Source organism: Pseudopodoces humilis, chromosome 15 (genome assembly GCF_049639895.1).
Source record: "Pseudopodoces humilis isolate 2021_Gansu_Grassland_sample_001 chromosome 15, ASM4963989v1, whole genome shotgun sequence".
NCBI lineage: Eukaryota > Metazoa > Chordata > Aves > Passeriformes > Paridae > Pseudopodoces > Pseudopodoces humilis.
The window spans coordinates 6054817-6077991 of NC_142214.1; the positions used below are offsets into that span (position 1 = coordinate 6054817).

At 53.5% G+C, this 23175-nt stretch overlaps 2 protein-coding genes across 3 annotated transcripts in view; one reads left to right on the forward strand and one right to left on the reverse strand.

Annotated features, from left to right (window-relative positions):
* Window positions 1-481: 481 nt before the first annotated feature.
* On the reverse strand, window positions 482-6889 carry YIPF6 (Yip1 domain family member 6). Its single transcript, XM_005526149.3, has 7 exons — window positions 6823-6889; window positions 5894-6022; window positions 5273-5351; window positions 4880-4922; window positions 4085-4210; window positions 3835-3992; window positions 482-3189 (listed from the first exon to the last, which is right to left on the reverse strand). The coding sequence occupies exons 1-7, from the start codon at window positions 6859-6861 to the stop codon at window positions 3071-3073; spliced, it is 693 nt and encodes a 230-aa protein (XP_005526206.2). The 5' UTR covers window positions 6862-6889; the 3' UTR covers window positions 482-3070.
* Window positions 6890-7279: 390 nt separating this feature from the next.
* Window positions 7280-23175, forward strand: part of OPHN1 (oligophrenin 1) — a 51175-nt gene continuing 35279 nt past the window's right edge. For both annotated transcript variants that reach the window (XM_088062709.1, XM_088062710.1), the window contains exons 1-2: window positions 7280-7495; window positions 21903-21998. In XM_088062709.1, the coding sequence (XP_087918835.1) occupies window positions 7342-7495; window positions 21903-21998 (250 nt within the window). In that variant the 5' untranslated portion in view covers window positions 7280-7341. The remainder of the gene's footprint in view (window positions 7496-21902; window positions 21999-23175) is intronic.

The following is a 23175-nucleotide window of genomic DNA, read 5'->3' on the forward strand; positions in this document are numbered from 1 at the left end:
GTTCATTAGCCGGTCAGGGACGGGCCCTAATACCCATTCACCCATCAGGACCCTTCCTACCAGGTTTCTGCTGCCCCATCTCCCCCAGCCTCGTTCAGCCCTGGTCAGCACCGCTGAGCCACACACTGGTCCCTCGCGTGGCTCCTGAGACCTCCCGACCCTGAAGCCACTGGAACCCCGATCTTGGGGTACAGCAGCAGCACTGCTCCTTCCCTGAGCAGTCTGAGCATCAGCAGGACCCAAGCCTGGGCAGGGCACTGTCCCAGCTCAGCCTCAGGGGCTCTGGCACATGTCCTGCTCTCTGTGTGGGGCATGAGGACACCCCAGGGGACAGGAGGGTAGGGACTGGGGAGCAAGACCCCCCCACTCCTGCCCCAGCCAGACCAGGGGAGCTCCTGGTACTGCAGGTGCCACGGGTACAGAGAGCACTGAGCTTCCATCAACATGTCACATTGCCCACGTGACTTTCCAGCTGTTTGAATTTTTCAAGTTAAAACAAATTATTTTCCTTTTTATTGGTATTAAATAGATCAAAATTAAACATATACAACAACTTCTATTGATAAACAGTATTAAAAAAATCCTAGTAGGAAAGAAAGCCTGGTTTGTGCATTGGAAGATCAGCCATTTCCCTGCAGAGCAGTTCAAACACTCCATTGTAGGCAACACAGCTGCTTCTCCTTGTTGCCCATCCCCAGCAGCTTTAAACAAGAAGGAAAAGCCTTTCCCCTTGGAAAGCACAACAGTTCTTACCACAGACATTTCCAGCACAAATGAAACCTCTCTGTTGTGGTGACAGAGATCACTGCCCTGCAGGGCCCTTGGAGAGATGTGCTGACACCTGGCTGGACAGGATAAGGGACATTCAGGGAGCACTCAGCACTCACAGGTGACACCAGCACTTTAAAGGAATATCAATCAGCTGATTAATTCTAGGCATCTGCAAATATCAAACAATCTCAAGGCATTTTGTTTCCCTGAACCAAAATGTTTTGGTTGTGTTTAACATGCCCATGTCCTGTTGTCTTTGGGACAACCCTCTCACCAAGGGACAACTGGTTCTGTCACAGCAGGGGCTCTGCAGGACCTCCAGGGGTGGCTGAGGAACAAACCCCACTTTGGGCTTTTTGACCTTCTGAAATCATGCAAAAAATTTCAAAATATTACTGGATCAATTAAATGCTACTCCAATAATCCTTCAGACAGAACAGCAGCTCAAGTCACAAGACCCAGAGAGAATCCAAGGATTTCTTTGAAAGTGTGGTTAAATTCTTCTAGAACGGAAAGATTTGGTTCAAGGAATCCCACCACAACCGTCAACAGCTTTACCATCCACTTCCTTTGAATACTTCTTTTCAGCTTCAAAAAGCTGAGCTAACATTTAAATGAAAAACTGCACACTTAAAAGAAAAAACCACATTCCATACCAGCAATAATTTAATGGAAATTTAAAAATTCCCCTTTCCATGTTTCCCATGTCTATGAACCAGCACAGCTCCCCTCCAGCCCCTTGGTGCCACAGGCAGACCCTGCCACATGCAGCAGCTCGTTATCCACAAATGCAAAAATGCACTTTTAATCTGAAATTCAGCAATTTCCATCCCAACTCCCACCCACTGCCAGTGTTTACAGCACAGACTGCTCTTGCACATATAACTAGAAATTAGGGACATTCACATCTCAGCAGAACACACAGACCTCAGTCTGTCTGCACAAATGTAGGAAAAAGGACATTTTACAGCAGCTTTTTCACCTCAGATATTTCATGGATTGCTGACTGAGAACAACAGACAACATGAATCATTTCTGTAGTTTCCAAAAGCAAGTCCCAGCTCCCAATGTCTGTGCCAAGATACACCTGACTCTTGCACACCTGTAGCCAGGAGAGGTACACAATGCACCTGCAGTGACTGGAGGAGCCTCTTCCCTTCTATTAAAGTATTAAGCAAAATTAAAACCCCGCAAGACAATCCACAGAACAGCGTCTGACATCTCATGGGAAGTACAAGGGAACAAAATGCACATTTGTACACATTTCTTTGCTGACCCCATGAACAACCAAAGGAACAATCACACAGAGGAAGGTGAGAGCAGAATTCACATCCTGCTTCAGAACAGCCAGCACCTCTAGTACCATTTACTTCCCCTCCTTCGAGCTGTTTTAACACTTTGGAGCCCAAGCCCTGGTATGGTTTTTCAGACCCAAACAGCCTGTGCAGCAAAACCTCAATGTCCTGCACAGAGCCCCTTTTTTTTATCATACATACACATTCATGGTACTTTCCAAGGAATCTTTGCTTCCCAAATGCAGAGTGAGAGCCCAGTCCCTGCTACAAAGCAGTCTCAGCATTTCTGCAGGACTCTGAGCTTTGCTCCCTGTGGTCACAGGTCCGTAACTTGCAGCGAGCCCACAGTCCCCTCATGGATGCAGCGCTGAAGGCACCAAGCTGGAACCCTCTTTCCTGCCACATGATGGGATGGACACACACAACACACAGATATACACAAAAGAAACTCCCTGCCACCAGCTCGTTCCAACCCAACTGAGTTTTGACTGAACTCTCCTTTCCTGGGAAAGCCCCAGTCCCACAATGCCCTGGCTGTCCACCCCACCACTCTACAAGGGGATGAAAACGAGTCAGACATGTCTCTTTCCTCTCCACACAACATTGCAGTGAAGTTCTGTGGTTTGATAAGGCATTTTTATCTTCAGTGAGAATCCAAGCACAGGCAGGAAATCTGCCAAGTCGTGCAAACTTCATCTCCCAGCAGCTTGAAAATCCAGGATCTCCCGCTCTCTACTCAGATGGAACAATCCCTGTCCCAGTGGGCATTGTTTATTTAACACCAGTACAGAACAGGGCTAAATAAACCCCTCAGCAGCTGGACCTCAGTTATCTTTCACAAAGAGGGACACACAAATGAGCACTTTTTGCAGCTCTCTGGCTTTATCCCACAACCTGCCTTTTTACAGTATCCCTATATATAAATTAGAAAGAGATAAAGCCAAGGATTCACTGCAGCGTCCATGAAAAAGTCCAGTCTGTGTACCAGTCCCTCGGGATGGTGCTCACTGGGGGGTGAAGGTCAGGATCATCCAGCTGATGACAAAGTAGAAGAGGAAGATGGGGTACACGACGAGTGCCTTGCGGTTGGGGGGCTGGCTATCAGCCAGGAACGCCGTGGATGCTGTGGAGACACAAAACACGTGGAGCAGGAGAAGCAGAACCCTCACAGCCCCCACTGCACAGAGCAAACTGCCCTGCAACTGTGTTGAAAAAGAAACCACTGCTCAAACCAACAGGCTGTAATCACCAAGTGAAACTTCCTTTACCATACAGAATGACAAGTCATGGAATCATGGAATCACAGCATGGTTTGGCTTGGAAAGGAAATCCAATTCCACCCCCTGCCACAGGCAGGGACAACTTCCAAGCTCCAAGCCCCGATCAGCCTGGCCATAAATGCTGATTAACACTGTACAATGAGAGCCAGATTCACAGCTAAAGAACAAGAGAGATTATGCAAATGCATCTCTATAAAAAACAGCATTTTCTAACAGTATTTATAACATAATCATAGAATAAACCACCAGTCTCACAGAATTAATAGTTAATCACCATCCTGCTGCCCAAGGCAATTTGCAGACGACCATGGAAATCACCAGGAGCAGAGGCAGAGGCTGAACCTCTGCCAGCTCAAAGACTGGAAGAACTATTTCCAGAGCCCTTCAGCAGCCCAGGGACACCTTAGACTAGAGCATCCCTTGGTTTTGCCTGAGGGAATGAACACAGAACAAGCTCCCCAAGCACAGGGCACACGTGAGGGACTCACCCAAGGTGGACCAGCCGAACATGGCCCCCACCACGATGAGGCGGATGATGAAGCTGACGGTGCCCGCGCCCGCCAGCAGCACCAGCCTGCACACCAGCATGGCCACGGTCAGCGGCATCACGCAGTACCCCAGCACACACAGGCTCTGGAAGAAGGAGCTGCACAGGGAGACAGCAGCAGAGAACCAGCAGTCAGGCCAGAACTCCATGCACAGGAGCCGTGAACTGCCACGGAACAAACCCGCACTCACATGGTCCCTCCCAGAAGCTTTGAGTTGAGTGTGATGACAACGGCCCCAAACCAGATGATGACAAAGACCTCGGCAAACTGGGGCCCTCCATCATCCTTGCTGTCTGCAGAGCCACCCTGCAGCATCCTGGAGTGGGGAACAGGGAGAAACAGCTGCAGTGGGGAACAGACAGATGGAGGTATCAGCTTTCCTAGACTGGAGTAGGTGGCAAAGCAGGAGCCCCAACACTGATCCCCAGTTATGCTGCAGGCCCACAGTTTTTCATCCATTTTATGTTTTCATTATATCCTCAGTTTTGCACAGGAAAGGAAAATGGTTGTGGCTCAACTGAGGTGATTTCAGTACATTTGTTTCCCTGTTTTGAGGGCTGTGAAAGCAATCAGAAGGGAATCAAGCCATGGACAACAGGCTGAGATGGAAATTAAAGTACCAAAGTTTTGGTACCTCTCACAGCAGTAGAGTAGTGTGTGATTGAACAAACCAGCCTCAGAGAAACCTTGGAATAACTAGGGGTTATTCCAGCAGGCACGACAGCTGAATCAGGACATGAGACATCTCCAGTAAAACCATTCCTAGGCCAGGGGACCAGGAAGAATCCTAAACTTAGGAACAGGAGATACTAATGGGCTTGAAGTGCCACAAACACATTTTATCAGAGAACCAACCCAGCAGTGCTTGCACAAGACAGAGAGGGATCAGATGAAACTGATCTTAACACATCAATTAGTAACTTTTAATGTCTCATTTCCCTCATGCACTGGGCTACAAAACCCCAAATTCCCCCGGAATACTCACAGAGCCAGGGAGACACACAGAACCAACGGGCCCCACAGATCCCCTGCAGGGAGAGGGAAAACACATCACAAAAGTCACAGAACCATCTCAGTTCCACTTTCCTAGGAGAGACAGAGTCCCTTGCCCAATGCCCAAGGTGCCATTTTCCACATCTCAGTGCTTTACGATTTTCTTATTCAGCATCTTACACCATGATCTCTAATGAAATTCATTCAAGACCCACCAGTAGCTAAAGCTCCCTGTTCCACCCATCCTGCCCCACACCACCCTGCCACAGAGCTCTGGTGACACCCTGGCTGTCAACTCTGCTACTCAGGATGTTCAGCACTGCTCAATCCCTGTCCCACTGGATTCTGCCTCTCCTCTGCAGATCAGGAAGGCCCCAGCACGTACAGTCCCTGAGGAGTGCGCTGCTCTTCTTGGGATACATAACATGGACAAACTTCTTCCCAACAGCCTTCAGGTCCCTCATCTGAAACAAACACAAAACACTTGAATTTATCCCCTCACAGAAATTACAGCTTCCAACTAAAGCAAAGAGACCAAAGTAAAGGAACAGGGATAGCAAAAAAGAAGAGGAGCCAACCCAAGATATTCTGAAGCATCCTCTGTAACAATGACTACTTTTCCTGCATTCCTTAACAACCACAGCATCCCATCCTCTTCTGTAATAACCACAATATTGTATCTTTTAGTAACACCAGAATATAACCAATAATTTGTTCGCTCCTCAAGGAAAAGAAAATAAATGAAAAATACCTTCAGTCAGTAGTTTCTCACAAGCTCCCACTGAGGCCTCTGCCCTCACATTGATTTCAGGATCACAGAGAAACTTTGGGCCACAATTCAGACACTTTTTGACCCACAGGAATTTGTTTTACGTGATGAGTTCTAAAACAATCCCCACTGAAGTACAGGTTGAGCAGAGCTGTGCAAAAACACAGGTTTTGCAAAACAGCTACCAAAGACACCAGAAAAACCTGAGTTCTACCCCAGCCACAGGTTCAGACTCACAATTGTGTCCTTGACTGGCTCATCCAGTGTGGAGTAATCCTCATCAGGAGAGTGAGATCCCACAGGGACAGTGATCTCTCCTTCCACTGGAATATCCTGGGATATCGACACATCTGCCAGACCTGGGAACTGAATGGATACAAACCTTCAGTTAGAAACACAACCATGCTCGTGGGCACTTCAGATGGGCTGGGGATGGGCAGAGCTGCTCAGAATTCAGGGATACAACAACTAAAAGGTTCTGCAGCAGAGCCGGGCTGCGGCTGCCCCATGTGAGGAGGTGTGTGTGAGCCTGTCCCCTGTCACCCGCAGAACCCACCCTCCGTGCTCCGTTCCAGCAGCAGTAACTGAAAGAATAAAAAGCTGTGTTTTAAGGCAGGTGACGCCTGAGGGCTGCACAGCCGCACTGCCCCCGAGTACCCGCATTTAACAGCGCCGGGAGCCGCCCGGGCACCGCCAGCCCGGGCACACACCGAGCCCGCTCAGGGGCCAGGCTTAACCGGCCTGATGCCCTCCCCGCCTGCGGCCGAGGAAAGCTCTCGGGAGGCCGGAGGTGAAGGCAAACAGGGCACAGCCAGACCGGTTCTACGGCAAACGCTGCGGCACGGGGAGCACGGCGGGAGCCCGGCGGCTCCTCGGCCCTGCGCCTGACCCTGTCCCCTTTCCTATCTTCTTTCCCTGTGTCCTTCCTCGCCCCTGTCCTCGGCCCCTTTCCCCCTCCCCGCCTTTGGGACGAGCTGCCGCCCGCCCAGGCCTCCAGACCCCACTTGGCCTTTACCCAGCACCTGACCGACTGCCTGGCCCTGCTCAGGGAGAGGGGGAGGGGGAGGCCGGGAGGCCCGAAGGCCCCCGGCCCGCCCGCAGTCCGGCCTCCCCGCTTCCCCGTCTGGCCCCCCCGGCTCCCCACAGGACCCCCCGGCCGCGCTCACCAGGGTCCCGCCAGCCCCGCTCCCCTCCGCCGCCGCCATCTTGGCCGCCCGGACGACGTGGAGGCCGCTTTACGTCATCACCACGCGCCTTCGCGTCACGCGCCGCCGCCGGGGCGTCCATGGCAACGCGTGCGGGCGGCGCCGGGCGCGCCCCGCCGGCAGGGGGCGCACGCGGGGCGGGCGGCGGGGCGGGGGCAGCGCCCGGCCCGGATCGGGCGGAGCGGACGGGACCGGACCGCGCGCCCCGCACCGTGGGGAGCGGAGCGGCCGGGGCGGGCGGCGGCCGCGGGAGGCTCGCCCCGACTACACCTCCCGGCGGCAGCGGCGCGGCCGGAAGCGCGGCGAGCGGGCGGGCGGGGGTCCCTCGGCCGAGGCGCGGCTGCGGGAGCGGGCGGGGAGCGGCGGGCGGGGCCGGGCGGGCGGGGCGGGCCCGCGGGATGCCGGCGGCGCGGGGCGCCCGGGGCGGCGGCGGCAGCGCTCCGTAGGCGCAGCGCGGCGGAGCCGGGCCGAGCCGCGGCCATGGGGCACCCGCCGCTGGAGTTCAGCGATTGCTACCTGGACAGCCCCGACTTCCGCGAGCGCCTCAAGTGCTACGAGCAGGAGCTGGAGCGAACCAACAAGTTCATCAAGGAGGTGATCAAGGACGGCAACGCGCTCATCGCCGCCATCCGCGGTGAGCGGGCCGGGGCGGGGGTCCGGTCACTGGGGTGTGTCCCGTTCCCTGGGCAGCGGCCGCCACCCCCGGCGTGTCCCTGTCCCTGCGCCGCCACCCCCGGGGCCACCCGCAGCTGTCCCCACGCAGGGACAGGCCGGATGCCCCGTCTCGCAGGGTTGACAGCGGCGGCGGGACCGGCCGAGCCTTCCCGGGGATGTGTCCGCTCGTTTGGGGACGGTGATCCCCGCTCGGGAAGGGTGCTCCGTTATTCTGCATCTCCCGGGCGCGGGGCAGCGCGGCGGGGTCATCGGTGGGCATCTCGTCCCCCTGGGGACCACTGTGGGCATCAGAGGGGCCCTGCAGCGCCCTGCTCTAAGTCCTTTTGTTGTCGGTGTTCTGTCATTCTTTAAATCACGGTGAGCATTTTCCCCAGTGAAATGTCGATTTCAGTGCTGGCTTTGCGGGAATCGCCTGTTCAGAAGTGCTGACAGATCAGCAGAGCACCTGGGCCAGGTTGTGTCACCTGAAACCACCGAGTCCCACGTGTTTGACACTGACCTTCTGACTGCTTAGATTTGTTTTCCCTCCCCACAGCTGTGGATACACCTCTGTACACACCTTCCCTGTGCTGTCTCCCACACCTTCCCGGACTCCATGATCTTAAAGGTCTTTTCCAATCCAAATGATTCCACGATTCTCTGCTGTTAGCGATGCAGTAGAATCCAGGCCCAGGCCAGCAGAGCATCCATGGGGGCAGTGGAGGGACACAGACAATCCACGCTGGTCACACACGGTTTTCCTGCCAGCTGGTTGGTTTCAGTTGGTGTTAATAGGTTTAGCTGCTGCCCTTTTGTTCAGAATAATTCAGAGCTTCCTTGTTATCGAGGCCGTGGCTGGAATAGCCTGTGTTTGCCCATCTGGAAGCAGCAGAGACAAAAGCTGGTGTGACTGAAACTGCCGACGTCACAGGGCTGTGAGACCTAACGTAGGTACAAAAACCCAAATCTCTGCACAATCCAGGGCAAAAAAAAACAAAACAAAACAACCCAACAAAATGGAAATCAGAGGGATTAAAACAAACTTGCTTGCTAATGGAAATGCTTTTCTTCATCACTTTGTTCAAAACCATTTCCCTTTTCGGTGTTTGTAGTGCCCAGGGATGTGAGGGATTTCGCTGGGTCAGCAGACTCAGCCCAGGGAGACTGGCCAAGGAGGAAGGGCAGAAGCAGAAGAAAGCAGAGCACACCCAGACAGCACTGAGAACCCCCAGGGCTGAGGATTTCTTGCCTGAAATGCTGTGGGGTGTTTTTGTAGCTGATCCAGCAGGCTGCCAGGGAGGTGCTGGGGCCAGTCCTGCCTGGGCTTCCATCAGCTCTCTGTGTTTAGTTAACAGATAACTTAAAAAAAATAGATTTATCTCTGAATCCTATCCATGTGGAGCTGTGGGTGGGAATCTGAGCTACTCACTGGCCATGGCCTCACCATGACCAGCCATGGCTGACAATCCTGTGCCCCTTGACGGGATGGGGTGGAGGTGCCCTGAGCCGCTGGGATGCAGAAGTGGTGGTGGTCTCTTTAGGAGAGTGAGATCCAATGAGGATAGAGGGTGAAGTACCTGAAGGGGCCTACAAGAAGGGTGGGGAGGGACTTTGGACAGGGGATGGAGTGACAGGACAATGGGGAATGGCTTCAAACTGAAAGAGAGCAGAGTTAGATGGATAATGGGGAGAAATTCTTCCCTGTGAGGGTGGTGAGGCCCTGGCAGAGGTTGCCCAGAGAAGCTGTAGCTGCCCCATCCCTGGAAGTGCCCAAGGCCAGGTTACCTGAATGAGGGGGGCACTTTAGGGGGCTTTTGACTCCCTTGGCCTTTCTTGGATTGAGAGAAATTGGTTCCGTTCCCTCACTGATATGTCACCAGCTGGAACAAATAAAATTCCAGGGGTGAAGCTCTTCCAGGGGCCTGCAGCCCACCATATCCTGGGGAGGGTCACCCTGCAGTCACAGCCCTACCTGTGCTGCCTTTGAGTGTGGTAATTTCTCTTGCTGGCTGACACCTCCCCAACAGCTGAATAGTCACAACTGCATGGGACATCATAAGGAAACAAAGTATTTGGTATTGCCAAGTGGGGAATTAAAGTGACTAAAGTAGAGAATAATACTCATTTGTAACAGTCTTGGGTGTGAAAGCCAATAATAGAAAATAATACTTTGAGTCTGAAATGGAAATTATTTTTGTTGTAAAGTTGGCTGTGTCCCTTGTTTTTCATGCCAGGAGGATGGAGAGCTACTGGCAGTGCCAAGTGACGATGCTGGTCCCTCACATTGTACTGGCAGTGCTGAAACCACCGTGGCCTGTCCCTGGTCAGGAAGGGAGAAGGACTGGGGGGTGTCTGTCCTTTCATGTTGGTGTCCATCCCCTTGGGCTGGCCAGGATCAGGACCTGATGTGGGCACTGGGGATTCGGCTCCAACAGCAGCCTGTGCATGCCCAGAGCTCGCCATGGCCAGTGTGGTGTGACAGGGGAGCCTCGCTCAGGGCACACACTCAGGCCACTGGGGTGTCAGAAGTTGTGACTCCATGGCATCACTGTGGCTGTAAGAATGGCTGCTTTACAGCAGTTCCTTTCTGTGCTTCAGTGTGGGTTTCTTTAATCTCTCCTGCTCACTGTGCTCTGCTGTGTGTATGATAATGCAAAACCACCTATTTCCCCTGGTCTTTGATCTTCTCTCCCAATTAAATATCAAATAGAGCTGGAGAAATGTCAGAGGGAGGCTTTTCTCATTAGGACCTGGGAGTGCTGTGATGGTGAAAACTGTCCTTTGAAGCTTGAGGAGCTGTGAGTTCTCATGCAAATGTCATGTATGTGGTTTTGCACTTGATTTCTGTCCAGCATGGAGCTCTGCAGAATGCCTGGGAGTGTGCTGGCGGTTCCCAGCCTCCCCTGGTACTGTGAGCACTTCATTCTGAAGGATAACAGGATAAAGGAATGTGTAGGGACTGTGTGAGCTTTTCCCCACAAATGGGGTTCCTTGGACACCCAGGGAAGGTCCCACCATCATCATCCTCCCTGCAGGTCCCACAGAGCTGTGTGTGGGAACTGGAGCGTCCCCTCAGGGAACTGCTGTGTCCTTCAGCATGGCAGACCTGTTCTGGACAGGTTTCTGTGCTGTTGTTGGATGTGGTGCCTGGGGGTTTCATGCTGTGCAGCGTGGGAAGCAGCATAGCATTGGAACAGGTTATTTTAATGGGACTGAAGCCACCCAGAGTGTCCTGTCTGCCCAGTTTTCCAGAACCCCATGTCCTGGTTCATGGGAAGGCTGTGGGGACAACGGCTGGAATCTGTTCCTGCAGTATGTTACAGCCAGATCCTGGGGGCTGTGTCTATACAACCCTAAAGCTCCTCTGGAAAAAGGGGAAGAAGAAGGAGTCTATCCCACACCAGGAGAGGCTCCAGACAAGCAGCAGCTTTGCTGCAAGGCACAGCTGGGTGTTGAGGTGCTGCAGTGACAATGTCTGTCCCACAAAAATAGCTTAGCCAAGAGACAGTGTGGAGCAGGGGGGAAATGACCTGCTGGATCACTCTCCTCCCACAATAATGTGATCTCTTGTGCCTGTCAGCTCCTTGCTGGTCTTCCTCATCCTCACTGGGAATTTCAGCCACTAAGGGCACCAGTTACTGCTGGTAATTTCTAAAATTGTCTCCTGACTTCCCAGCTCTGTCTCAAAAGACATCACACCCATAGCCAGACCCCAGCTCTCCCTGTGAGCATCTGGGTCCCTGCAGGTATCCTCAGCACAGGTGGGCAGAGGGTCTCTGCAGCCAACAGCTCCTGCTCCTGGGCTGCAAGCTCTGAGCACAAAACTAGGGCCCCAGTTGGTGCAAATCCAAACCAGACGTGCTTTAACCAGAGACTAAAACACAATAGCAGAAAAAAGAACAAAAACCCTCCCGAAAGCCAACTCATCCCCAGCGCCAGAGCCATATCCTCAGTGCAGGCAAGAGAGACGAGGGGCCAGCACAGGATCTACCAGGTCCAGCTGCAGATCCCACTCTGTGTTCCAGGGCTCGGGGGATGTGTTTGCTGGGTTTTGTTCCCCCTGGAGCAGCTCTTTGGCTGGGCAGAGCTGTTGGGTTTACTTTGCTTTACTGGTGGCTGAGGCACCATTCTGGGCACAGGATGGTTTGGCCATGCTGTGGTGGCCCCAGGCCTGGCTCCTTGTCCCTTCCTCCCTCCCTGCTGCAGTCCTGAGCTCCCCAGCCTTCCCCTGGGAACCCCTGGCTTCTGCTGCTGACACTGCTCCATCTGTGCCCAGGTGTGCCCAGGGCTTGGTTTGTTTTAGGAAGCCTGGGGCAGGAATGTGGGCAGGGGTGGCTGGCACAGGCACCAAGCCAGCCTGGGGGCTGGTGGGAGGGCTCTGGACCAGGCTTGAGCACATTAAACAAACCAATGTGCAATATTTTGTGATGGCTTTTTCCAGCCCAGATAAGCTTCCCGAGGACTTGCCTGTGTACAGCAGAACGAGGGGCCGGGACAAGAGGTGAAGTTGTTTTCACGTGTTCAAGGATATTTTTTCTTGTGCTGCACATGAGGCATGCAGGGAGCTTTTCATCCATCTTCTACTGCCTTTTCTGGCTGCTTCCCTGGGAGGATGTGGGTGTTATCCATATTCTGTGTGTCTCACAGCCCACAGCTCGCAGCAGCACTGCTGCTGACCTAAGAGTTTCCTCTTGAGTCACTGTATGAAGACTCAGCTTTTCTTGAGGTATTGTTGGAATATTTTATTTCCTAATGCCGCTAGTGTCACACTGGTAACTAGGGATGTGGCATCCCAGTTTTTCACAGGTGGCTTCTGTCCTGCTGGGTGCCAGCCTGGCTCTGTGGAGTGACAGTGGAGTGCCCGCTCGGTTCTGCTGCAGCGCAGACACCTGTGGCACATCCTGGCCATGCTGCATCCTCCTGCCCACACAGCGTGGCTCTGGCACTGATCCCTGGCTGCCCAGCCATGGATCTGGGCTGCAGGGAGGGCCTGCAGTGCCAGGTTGGGCCATTCTCCAGGGACAGAGGAGCAGGTGCTGCTGTGGGGGCTGTGGTGTTCAGAGCTGTGCTGCACTGCCTGGCAGGAACACAGAAGTTTGGAGAACTGTGGGTTCATAGAAAAAAAATCTGGTGAACAATCAGCACCATTTGCAGGTACTGAGCACCAAAATGCAGCAGCTTTGGAACTACTGGATAAGTTCAAGAGGCAGCAGTTGTTTTTCCTTACTCAGCATTAACAAATCTTCCAAACACTGGAAGCTTCTGTCTGAAGTTCTGACACGTGTGCATGAGAAAGCTTCTGGAACCTTGTTTCTGTTCTGGGCTTGGTGGATTGTCCACACTGGCCTGTGCTGGCTGTTTTCTCCTGGGGCACATTCAAACACAGCCTCTCTGCCCCACGTCCTTTCTTCTCACCGAATTCCCCACGCAGGTGAACATGTGGTCATGAGTTGTTCAAGTGATGATAAGACCAAGTGGTCAGACCAAGCAGAGCAGCCTGAGATAACCTGATCTCTCTCCTTTTTATCCTGTTCCCCCCAGCCAAGTCTGATTTTGAAGAGCCTGGGATTGTTTAAAACAAGAAGAAGTTTATTAATGTTACTAACCCTTGTAGCTGTGAGGATGGAGAACAAGGAACACAATATGTTCCTGTTCCATCACAGGATGAACTGGTGACTTGCAGAGCATCGGGGGACCCTTTGAGGTGGAAGCTCAAAGCCAGACCCCCCAAATCCTTGCAGAGGAGCCCAGAGTGGGGGTAGCTCTTGGCAACCCCCCCTAAGTGTGCTCTGCAGGTCCGGCTGCCCCAGTGTCGGTGCCCAGGAGTCTCCCGGGAGGTTCCAGCTGGTGCAGGACAGGCCATGTCCACACTGGCATCGCCTCCCAGCCTGGAGCAGGAGGGATGCGCGTTCCTCCTCGCACCCAGATCGCCGGTAATTCTGCGGCGATCCGTCCCTGGCGTGCTGTGTGACTCAGCTGGCCCCTGCCCAGCCCCTTATCGAGGGAAACTCTGAAATCATCGGCGCTTGGAAGGAGCGCGGTCGGAACCTGCCCTGCCTGGGAAGGGGAGCTGCAGGGGAGACGCATGCGAGGGCTCTGCAGATCATGAGACGCCTCATTGGGGATTGCTCGTGCTCTGCCCCGGATAAGAGTCCGTTGTTTTCATGTTTGTTTTCCCCGTGTCCGTCCTGCCTGTGCCGCGGGGAGCCGCGGATCTCGGAGCACGCCCTGCCCTGCGCTCCTGCCAGAGCCCCGTGCCAAGAGCCCGCTCGGCTGCTCTCGGAGCGCCGCGGGGATTTCTGCGGCTCTGCCCTCGCTCTCCTCATGCCCCTGGGGCAGCGGCTGCAGCCCCTCCCCGACAGCTCACTCCTCCCAAAGGACGGGAAAATCCGTTTGTTTTCCATGGCTCAGCTTTGTGTATTTCTATTTTTTAAGGACTCTGTCGTTCGTTCCCCAGCCCCAGGACCTGTTTCCTGGCTGGTATTCTGAAGGTGGTGACTGGCTTCTGTGGGACAGTGATGTAAACAGGTGTATAAATAGGTGCAGCAGGCAGAGCCACCTGCCAGCCTCACCCCGCTTCCACCTGGCTGCCTGCTTGGCTTCCAGCCCCAAAGTGTCGCCTGGCTGTGACAGCCACACCTGGCACTGCCATCCCCAGGGCTCACCTGGCAGCACCATCCCCACTCACCTGGCCGTGCCTGCTGCAGGAGCAGGCATCCAGCAGCCTCTGTGTTGGAAGTTCTCAGGAAAGCATTTGGGAGCCACTGTCTGCCCAGCACAGGAACTGCCCAGGAGCTTCCACCAGCAGTGCCAGTGCCCACAGAGCTGGGCATTGTCCCCCAGCTGCGGCTCTCCCTCCTACACTCGGGTTCATTGCACTCCAGGGCAGTGATGAGCAATTCCCTGGTGTGCCAACAGCCGGACTGGGACACCAGGTGGTCTGAAATTCCTGCAGGTATGGCAGCACCAGCCCCATGGGTCTGTGGGGAACCAGAGACCTGTGATGGCGTTTCCTCCTTCGTGACTCTTCTCTGCCTCTGCGACCTTGGGAGCATTTGTTTAAAAACCAGTTGCATTATTTCTTACTGCTCATTTCACCACTTTTGCAGATTTCTAACACCACTCATCTTTTCTTAGCTTCCATTTCAGCTGGCCACGTGCTCTGGGCTGGCTGCCCCATGTCTCTTTCCAGTTTTGCTGAAGCAACTCCTCCAGCTTTGCAGGGGTGCAAGGTTGATTTGAAAGGCCAGCAAAATGCCAAAGGGGAAAAAGCCACTCTCTGAGAAGTTCAGCCTTCCGAAGTGCAGTTTTACCCATGGCTCATGCTGAGGAGCACTAAGGGACGTGCTGATGCCAGCGGGAGTTTTGCTGCTGTGGGGAGAGCGGGGGTGCCCTGGCTGAGCTGAGCCAGGCAGGAGGCTGTGCTGCAGCATCCTGTGCTGCCCTTGTGTTTCAGAAGCAAAAATCATTAAAAACAATTCATCCAGCACACTGTCCCTTATAAAAATATTAAACATACAGCCCGAAGTGTCGCTCTCTAGGAAACCAGTACAAGCCAGTGAGTGTCACTGGGAGAATTGTGTGTTCCATGTCTTTGCTTTGAAATGTGGCTCTGCTGCATGATTCTCTTCCTGACCAATGGATCTGTCACTGTGGAGATCTTGGGAAGAAGATGCTGGATAACTTAATCCAAGGGAGGGTGAGAGTGTGTCCTCCTCCTAGAAGCTGTATCCCACATCACTCCCTGTTTTCTCCAAAGCAGACCAATATGCCCCAAAACTTCATTGTCCTTCCAGTCTTGCTTGGTTGCTTTGTGTTTTGGTTGGGGTTTTGGGCTGATATTTTGGGCTGAAGTTTGCCAAACTTCCAAGCTGTTGGTGAGGAGACCCATGATCTATCTCCTTGTGCTCCAGGCATCCAGGAAAGCCCCTCTGTGTGTTCAACTGTCTTGAGCTTCGAGGTGCAGCCTCGTAACCTTTGCCAGCTCTTCTGGAGCATGGCAGGTCTGGCAGAGCTGGTTTCCTTCAGGCAATGAGGGAGATAAGGCAGGCGTGAGAACGATGAGTGTGAACCATTGCTGTCTGGGTCCTTGGGTATTTAATTTAACAGTAAATAAGAAAATAAGCTCACCAAGCACGTTTGGGCACTTCCCACAAGGCTGGCTGGGAAAGGAGAAGAATTTATGAGAATCAAAGATTGAAGTTTAGGATGGAAAAGAGAAACTGTAGAGGGTGGGGGAGAGTGGGAGGGGGATGTGTGAGTGGAGATGATGGTCCAGAGGACAAGTAACAAGTTAGCTTGCAGAGCAAAAGGTCACTGGCTAGGGAGAGGTACTGAGAACTGTCTTTTTACTGGGAGCACAGCCCTGTTCTTCTGCCTGGAGCCTGGGCTGGACTGGCTGTGAAAAGGGAAGCAGCAGCTTATGAACAACTCAGTCAATGAAGGGCTGATTAGGAGAGGTAAACGTGTGACAGAGTGTGAGACATCCAGTAAATTCCTCTGCAAGAGATTTGTAAAGCACAGCTAAATATAGCAAGTTATTTTTAGCAGTTCATGCTAGCCACTTACTCCTGGCAAGTGGAAAACCCGTGTCAGTGTGGGAAAAATGGCCTTTGTCCAATGTGTCAGGGATTCTGAGTCCCCACAGAGCCTTCAGGGGCACTTGCGGACGGCTTGCCCTGGGTCAGTGCCAGGCACTGCCTGTCCTGGGCTGTTCTGTAGCTCCCTAGTGGTGAGCATCTCTCCTCTGTGCAGCACCAAGAGGGCTGGATTCCCTGCAGGATCCTGTGTGGATTTGGGACTACTTAGAAGGCTGACCTGGAAGGTTATTTTTTTTATCCTCATCTGAGAAAATCAGCACGTTTCTGTGTTTGAGCAGCTGTAGAGTATTTGGGAGTGTTCCATGAGACTCCTGATCCTGATGGCACACCTGGGCTCAGCATGGGGGAGCTCATGGCTTTCCAGGCTGAGGTATTTTTGTGGCACAGAGACTGGGGAACTTCATGGAAGTAGTACACACAGTGTAAATCCAACAGCTCGGGGCAGAGCCTGGCCCCTTGGCCACTTACTTTGTGTGTTGGCTCCTAAAACTCTGCTGCAAGGACAGAGAATTCCTAGGAAGCAGTGGGTCAGGTACTCTGTCCAGAACTTTGTCCCCAGGGTAGTGATGGTGATCAGCTCCATCTCCTTAGTGATGCAATTCCCTGGGGAATTCTTTGGCAGGAGTTGGTAACAATGGGCACGTTATTTTCCCCTCAGGAATCACAGCCCTGTCTCTGCATGCTGGGAAAAGCAGAATTTCTCATGCTGTACGTGTGCTGTGCACAGCTCTCCACCAAGGAGGAGAAAGTCATCCACAGGGACCATTGGTAGGAAATGTAGGTGTGTCCTCAGCTGCTGTGTGTCACGGTCTTGCAACATTTCCCAGACAAAAATGGATTTCCAGAGCTTAGATGCCAACCCAAAAAATTTCCATGTCTTAAAATGCTCTTGTTTAAAGGCAGAGTGAACTTTTGTTGTCTTTTATTTGCTTATTTGAAAAGAAAGTATATGGCCAGCTTTGATATCTGTTTTCCAGATGAGGAGAAGAAAGCAAAATGCAAAGATGGAGCTCCTGCTTAGCTTTGCTCTGGGTATTTTCACTGCCACAGTCAAAGCCAGGCTGTGTTTTCCCTGTTGATTCCTTATGGGGTTTATTCGTGGATTGCTGAAGCTGTGACTGAGTTGCTCTGGCACTGCAATCTGTGGGCCAGGCGGATGCAGAACCTCAGGAATTGCTTTTTCCCCCATGGAAATGTCTGCTGGCTGTTCTTCCCCAAGCTGCCCATGCATAGGTGCAGGCAGGGAGATCACTGAAAGTCACTTCCCACCTTCCAGTGCGGGCTGGGACATCCTGTCCCTTCCCAGGAGCAGGACAGGGATGCTGCAGCCCCATCACTGCTCAGCCATTCATGCCTTCACCTGAGTCAAATTAAACTCAGGACTGCCTTTGCACTGGAAGTGTCACTGGCCAGTGATTGCAAAGATGATGAGGTTGGCGGGGGGGTGGTATTTTTGTTTTGTTTTTTCCTCCTTAATTTGCAGTGCAATGCCCTGGGAGCAGTGTGTGATGGGCATTAGCCAAAAAGGCTGCTGAGCCCACTGCTTGCTCTGCCCCTTAGCTTCTGGAGGAGCAGCAATTCCCACCTGGCTGTTTCCTAGGAAGAAGCTGTATATACCAGCTGCTGCACAGCCAGCGAGTGTCGTATAAACAAGGGCTGTTTGGGTGTGGATAACAGGAGGAGGTGCTGGCAGCCTGGCCCTGGCCAGTGTGTACCCTCCACAGCTACTCTCCTGCACAGCTGGTTGTCAAAGTGTTTATTTCTAAAAATCAGGCTGTCCTTTGCACCTGTGTCACACCCGATGTCCCACTGTGTCCCCGTGGTGTTAAATGAGGCAGCCCAGGCAGGGCCCTCCTGTCCTGGCTCGGAGATCCTGCTGGTCCCCATAGCTGGCACCGCTTGGTTGTCACAGCCACTTCTGTTTCCATGTGCTCAGGGACATGGTTTCCTCTCTTGGGAACAGAGGACCACTGCAGTCACACAGACTGTGACCCCGGGGTTGCAATTAGTAAAGCTAATTAAGGATGTGCACCTGTGACACCTAGAGCATTGCAGACCCTTGAGCAGCACCTCTGTGCCCCATTCTCTCGCCGTGTCGGCTCACCCTGTTCCCTCATGGTTCTCTTCTGTGGTGATGGTTTCCTTCTGGTTTAAATTCTAAGCACTGGAGGAAAAAGCAGCAGCACTGCCTGGTTTGGGGCTCAGCTTGTGTTTGTGTTTTGTCAGAGACCTGTGGCTTTTGCAGCGGTAGCAGAGCTTTTTTGCTTGTGGTTTTTGGTTACCTGTGGTTGCTGTCAAAGGTTGAAATGAGAATTGTAGGTCCTTACTGAGCAGGCTGTGAGGTACATCCTTCCAGAGCTGCTGGTCCTGCAGGTGTGTTTGTCCACACATGAAGCAGCCCCGAGTTCTCTGTGTGCCCCCTGAAGCTGGCACTGGTGCTCCTGCCCTGCAGCCCGCCTGGGGCCAACTCTGTGCAGGGATGGAACTTCATTTTGACTGGAAGAGTAAATTATTGTAACCACAAATGGTGAAACTTGGCATTACTTCCTCAGGCTGGAAGGGAGAGGAGTCCTTGAGGACTCTTGATCAAATTCATTTTGGTGTGTTTCCATGGAAACAGGCTGAGCAGGCAGGGTCGTTGGGGTAGTGCTGAGTGCTGAGCCTTGGCGTGTTGTTCACAGGGATATTCCAGCTTGGAGCATGGCATTATTCCTTGATCCTCGTGTCCTGGTGCTGGGGGAGCAGGACAGGCCCTGCAGCTGCCTCTCCCTCCTGCCAGGCTCTGGGGGTGCAGAGCAGGAGCCTTTGGCAACCGTGTTTGTATTGGGAGGGAAAACATTTCCGACGCTTAAAACAAGGGAGAATACGGGCTTATCTCCCCCAGCGTGGGATGGAGCCCCGTTTTTCCACACAGCAAATCTCTTCCTGCTGGCTCCTTCCTGTGGTCGAGCCTCTTTCCTGTGGCCATGGCTTATCCCTTTCTCCCTGGTCCCCCTTCCCTGCCTCATCGCTGATATCACCACCCTGCCATTTGTGTGCCACCAGGGGAAGGGGCAACGTCCCACTGAGTGTCTCTGAGCACTGACACCAATTCTGTGCCTCAGAGCCTGGTGCTGGGCCCTGCAGGGACACAGCCCCCGGGTGGGGACATCCTCTGTTCCCCTGGTGCCAGCAGTCAGTGAGCCCTGTGCTGTGTCCCTGTCACCCCCCAGAGCTGTCCCCTGGTGCCAGCAGTCAGTGAGCCCCATTCTGTGTCCCTGTCACTCCCCAGAGCTGTCCCCTGGTGCCAACAGTCAGTGAGCCCTGTGCTGTGTCCCTGTCACCCCCCAGAGCTGTCCCCTGGTGCCAGCAGTCAGTGAGCCCTGTGCTGTGTCCCTGTCACCCCCCAGAGCTGTCCCCTGGTGCCAGCAGTCAGTGAGCCCTGTGCTGTGTCTCTGTCACCCCCCAGAGCTGTGGCAGTGCCGCAGCAGCAGCGATGCTGTCCCGTGCATGCACACAGGAGCTCTGTCAGGAGCCGATGTTCAGCCAAGGCTCGCTACGTGTGGGAGTCGAGTTGTGTTGGTCTGGAGAAGCCTGGTTTCCATTAAGAGCTCCTCCAGAGCCCGCCAGGCACACATGGTGTGGGCTCACACCCCCTCTCCCTCTCTCCCTCCTTCTCCTCTGGGCTGACAGGGACACATGGCACATGGAGACCCTCTGTCCCTGCCAGCTACCACCTGTGGGACCTGTGTGTGCTGCTGTGCTCCCAGCTCACAGGACCACCAGAGCCGTGGTGCCCTGTCACCTGCCCCCATGGAGGGGATGGATGGATGGATGGATGGATGGATGGATGGATGGATGGATGGATGGATGGATGGATGGATGGATGGATGGATGGAGATGGGTGCTGGCTGGGAGTGCTGCTGCTTTCAGAGGGGCTCAAGGACACACACTGGGCTGGGAGGGGTGTTTGGAAGGAGGGATTGAAAATCACCTTTGGCCAGCAGCAGGGGAGGAGCTGGATGGGGCTACAGCAGCGTCAGGGATGGGGATTTGCAGGGGGATGAACAAAGATTCCCCTGAGCGAGGGCTGAATGAGCCTCCAGCCTGGCCTGAGTGAGCACTGGGGGACTGAGGGGGAATTATTTGCTGAGGTTTTCCATCAAGTCAATGACATCGTTCTGTACGAGAGTTCACCCATTTACGTGCTCCAGCCCCTGGCAGCTGGGGCTAAATAGCGACATTCAGGCCTGAATCTGCCCATTCAGGAGCAAAGGTTTGACCCATCGGAGGGAGCTGCTGAACGAGGCTTTTGAGGGAGAAGCAGGGGCTGCACTCTGAGCCTGCATCAGGGACCCAGCAGTGCCCCCACCCCTGCCTGCCCAGGGACCCTGGGGAGGGTCAGGAGCTCCTGACCTGGGGACAGTGAAAGCAGGGCAGTCTGGGGACCTGCCAGTACCCCCCACCCAGGACACTTGATGTCTTTTCCCCAACATCCATTTCAATGTTGTCCAATTTTTCTCTCTCCTTCACAGTAGCATTTCAGAACATCCCATGATTGCCACCACACTTTTAAGTTTTATTTTTAAATAAAAAAAAACCAAAACAAGTTCCTATATGCAGCAATCATGGTGCTGGTTTGGCAGCAGTGGTGGGAGCTGGTTACCTGTTAATGTCTGTGCCATTACATGTCATGCAATTGTAATTTTCTGAATTACAATGGTAATTTCATGAATTTCTAAAAGTGCCATCTCAGTGCACTCAGCCTGGGCCTATGTCTATAGCTGGAGTCCCAAATTAGAGAAAATAGCAGTATAAATCAGAGTCTAACATTATTCCTTTGCTTTTCCTTTTGTCGCTTACATGCTACTCTCTGAGGTCAGGTGAGTGCAGCCTCCATCTGTTTGTACCTCAGGAACTGTTGCAGCTTTGTGCAGGATGATGTGGTCAATCCAGTGAGTGTGCTGTCCCCGCTGGCCCTGGGTCAGGCTCTGTTGTGGTGTCACTGTCACGTCCCAGGGCCTCTCTGCCAATGCCAGCAGACGCCGTCCAGCCACACAGGGTGCAAAGACACAAAGCATCCTTTGGGCCAGAAACGTCTCTGGAAGTTCCAAAAATAATTTGGACTGAGCCACAGAAAACATCAGGCAATTTCTCTGCTTCCAGCCCGGACTGTTCCTCACCAGCGGGAGCAGCAGGTCCCAGGGCCATCTGTGGGTGCCCAGGCAAGCCCAGCTGAGCCTCCTGGCTCAGCTCTGTGCTCCGTGGCACTGTCCTTCCCTCAGGGCCTGTCTGTGTCCATGACCCCACAGAGGGACAGCTATTTTTAGTCCTGCCTTTTTCCTCACATTTATTTTCTGACTCTACAGATTTTTCTCCCATATTATGAAACGATTCCTGTGAACAGTGGCCAGCCTGTCTGACGGCCCCTGTGCTCCAAGGAGCTGTGCTGGTGCACACAGAGCCCTGAGTATCTCCTGAATGTCTTCCTGCAGGGAAGTGTGTCAGTGTCTCTTTCTGTATGTGGCTGGACACAAGGCCATAGATCAGTCACTGTACCGTGTGGTGCATCCATTAGTGCTGCAGAGGCTTTTTCAGAGAGAGAAAAAACCCAAATCCAATGCTCTCTGCAGCCTCTGAGGGTTATTAATGCTGCAGCATTTTCTGCAGGGCTGAAATTCCCAATGCCTATGGATTTTCATAACAACCTTCCTGTGGTCTTGTTCCATTCAGAATAAATTCCTAAGATGTGCAGCCTCTATAGAACAACTGCAGAAACCTCCAGCTGATTGCTCTGTCCTTTTCCAGGATACTCCTCAGCAGTGCAGAAGTTCTCCCAGACTCTGCAGTCCTTCCAGTTCGACTTCATCGGTGACACACTAACGGATGATGAAATCAATATTGGTGAGTTCTCTGCTTTTTGAAGCAGGCTTCCAGTAACTGGAACAGTCTCCCTCTCTAGGAACTAGCCTGCCTGCTGGTTTTTGAGCAGCCTCAGGAGCCGGGTTCCAGGCAGCTCTTCCAGAGCTTATTTTATGAAGTCGAGCAGTCACGGGTCGAGTTTCACATTCCCAATTCAGCGGACAATTTGCAGAGGTTTTCCATGGCTCTGGGCCTGCTCCGTGCTGCCAGGTGCTGGGGAGGAGGCAGCGTGGTGCTGCCCTCCCAGCCAGCCCCTCTTCCCAGTGCTGCAGTGGAGCCCAGCGGGTGCTGCTCCCAGAGCTGCCTTTGCTGTGCTGGAAGGGCCTCACAGGAACAAGCTGCCCCACGCTGCCCTGCAAAGGCACCAGGCTGCAAACTGCTGGGAAAAAGGATTGCTGGATGTGTCTCAAATGGGAAACAATGGCTGGCTGTTCCCTAGGCAGCCTTGCAGGGCTGCTCCCTGCACATCTGCTGGGGGATTAGTGATCCTGGAGCCGCGTTACATCCCTGCCCTCCCACGACACAGCTTTGGGAGTCACTCAGCATCCACAGCCTGGGGGCTGACCCGAAGGGCCTTAATGCCCCAAACCCCACACATGTCACATGGATCTGCTCTTGGCACAGCACACCCTGCAGGGGGGACAGGGGCTGCAGGAGGGACAAGAGGGGATCCTAAGCCCCTGATGTTCTGACCCTGCCCCATCAGACAAAATACTTGGGCCACTTGCCTGGGCTGAGGGGCTGGGGCTGCCCGTAGGCTCACAGGGCATTCATGGGGTGGGACACAGGGCACAGGGTCTTTTCCAGGCTGCTCCCAAGGGCTGCACATAAAAGGGGAAAAAAGGAAAACCAGCTTTTGTCAGGCAGCAGTTGAAGAGTGGCAGCAGTGTGACATTGCTGGTGTCAGATCTCTCGGCTGCTGTCGGAAGGGGAAGGAAGTAGAGTCTGTTCCTTGGGCTGTTGTATTTAAAGCCACGTGAAGCAGATTGCAGCCTGTCCTTCCAAGGCTTGTTTGATTTATGGAAGGTCTCTGGGTGAAACCTGCTGGAAATGAGTCAAATCTAACGACAGCAGAGGTGCTGAGCTTCCAAACACATGTGGGTCAGGGCGGGGAGAACTCTGCCATGTAAATGCCCCTCCTGGGAGCTGAGGGGTCTGA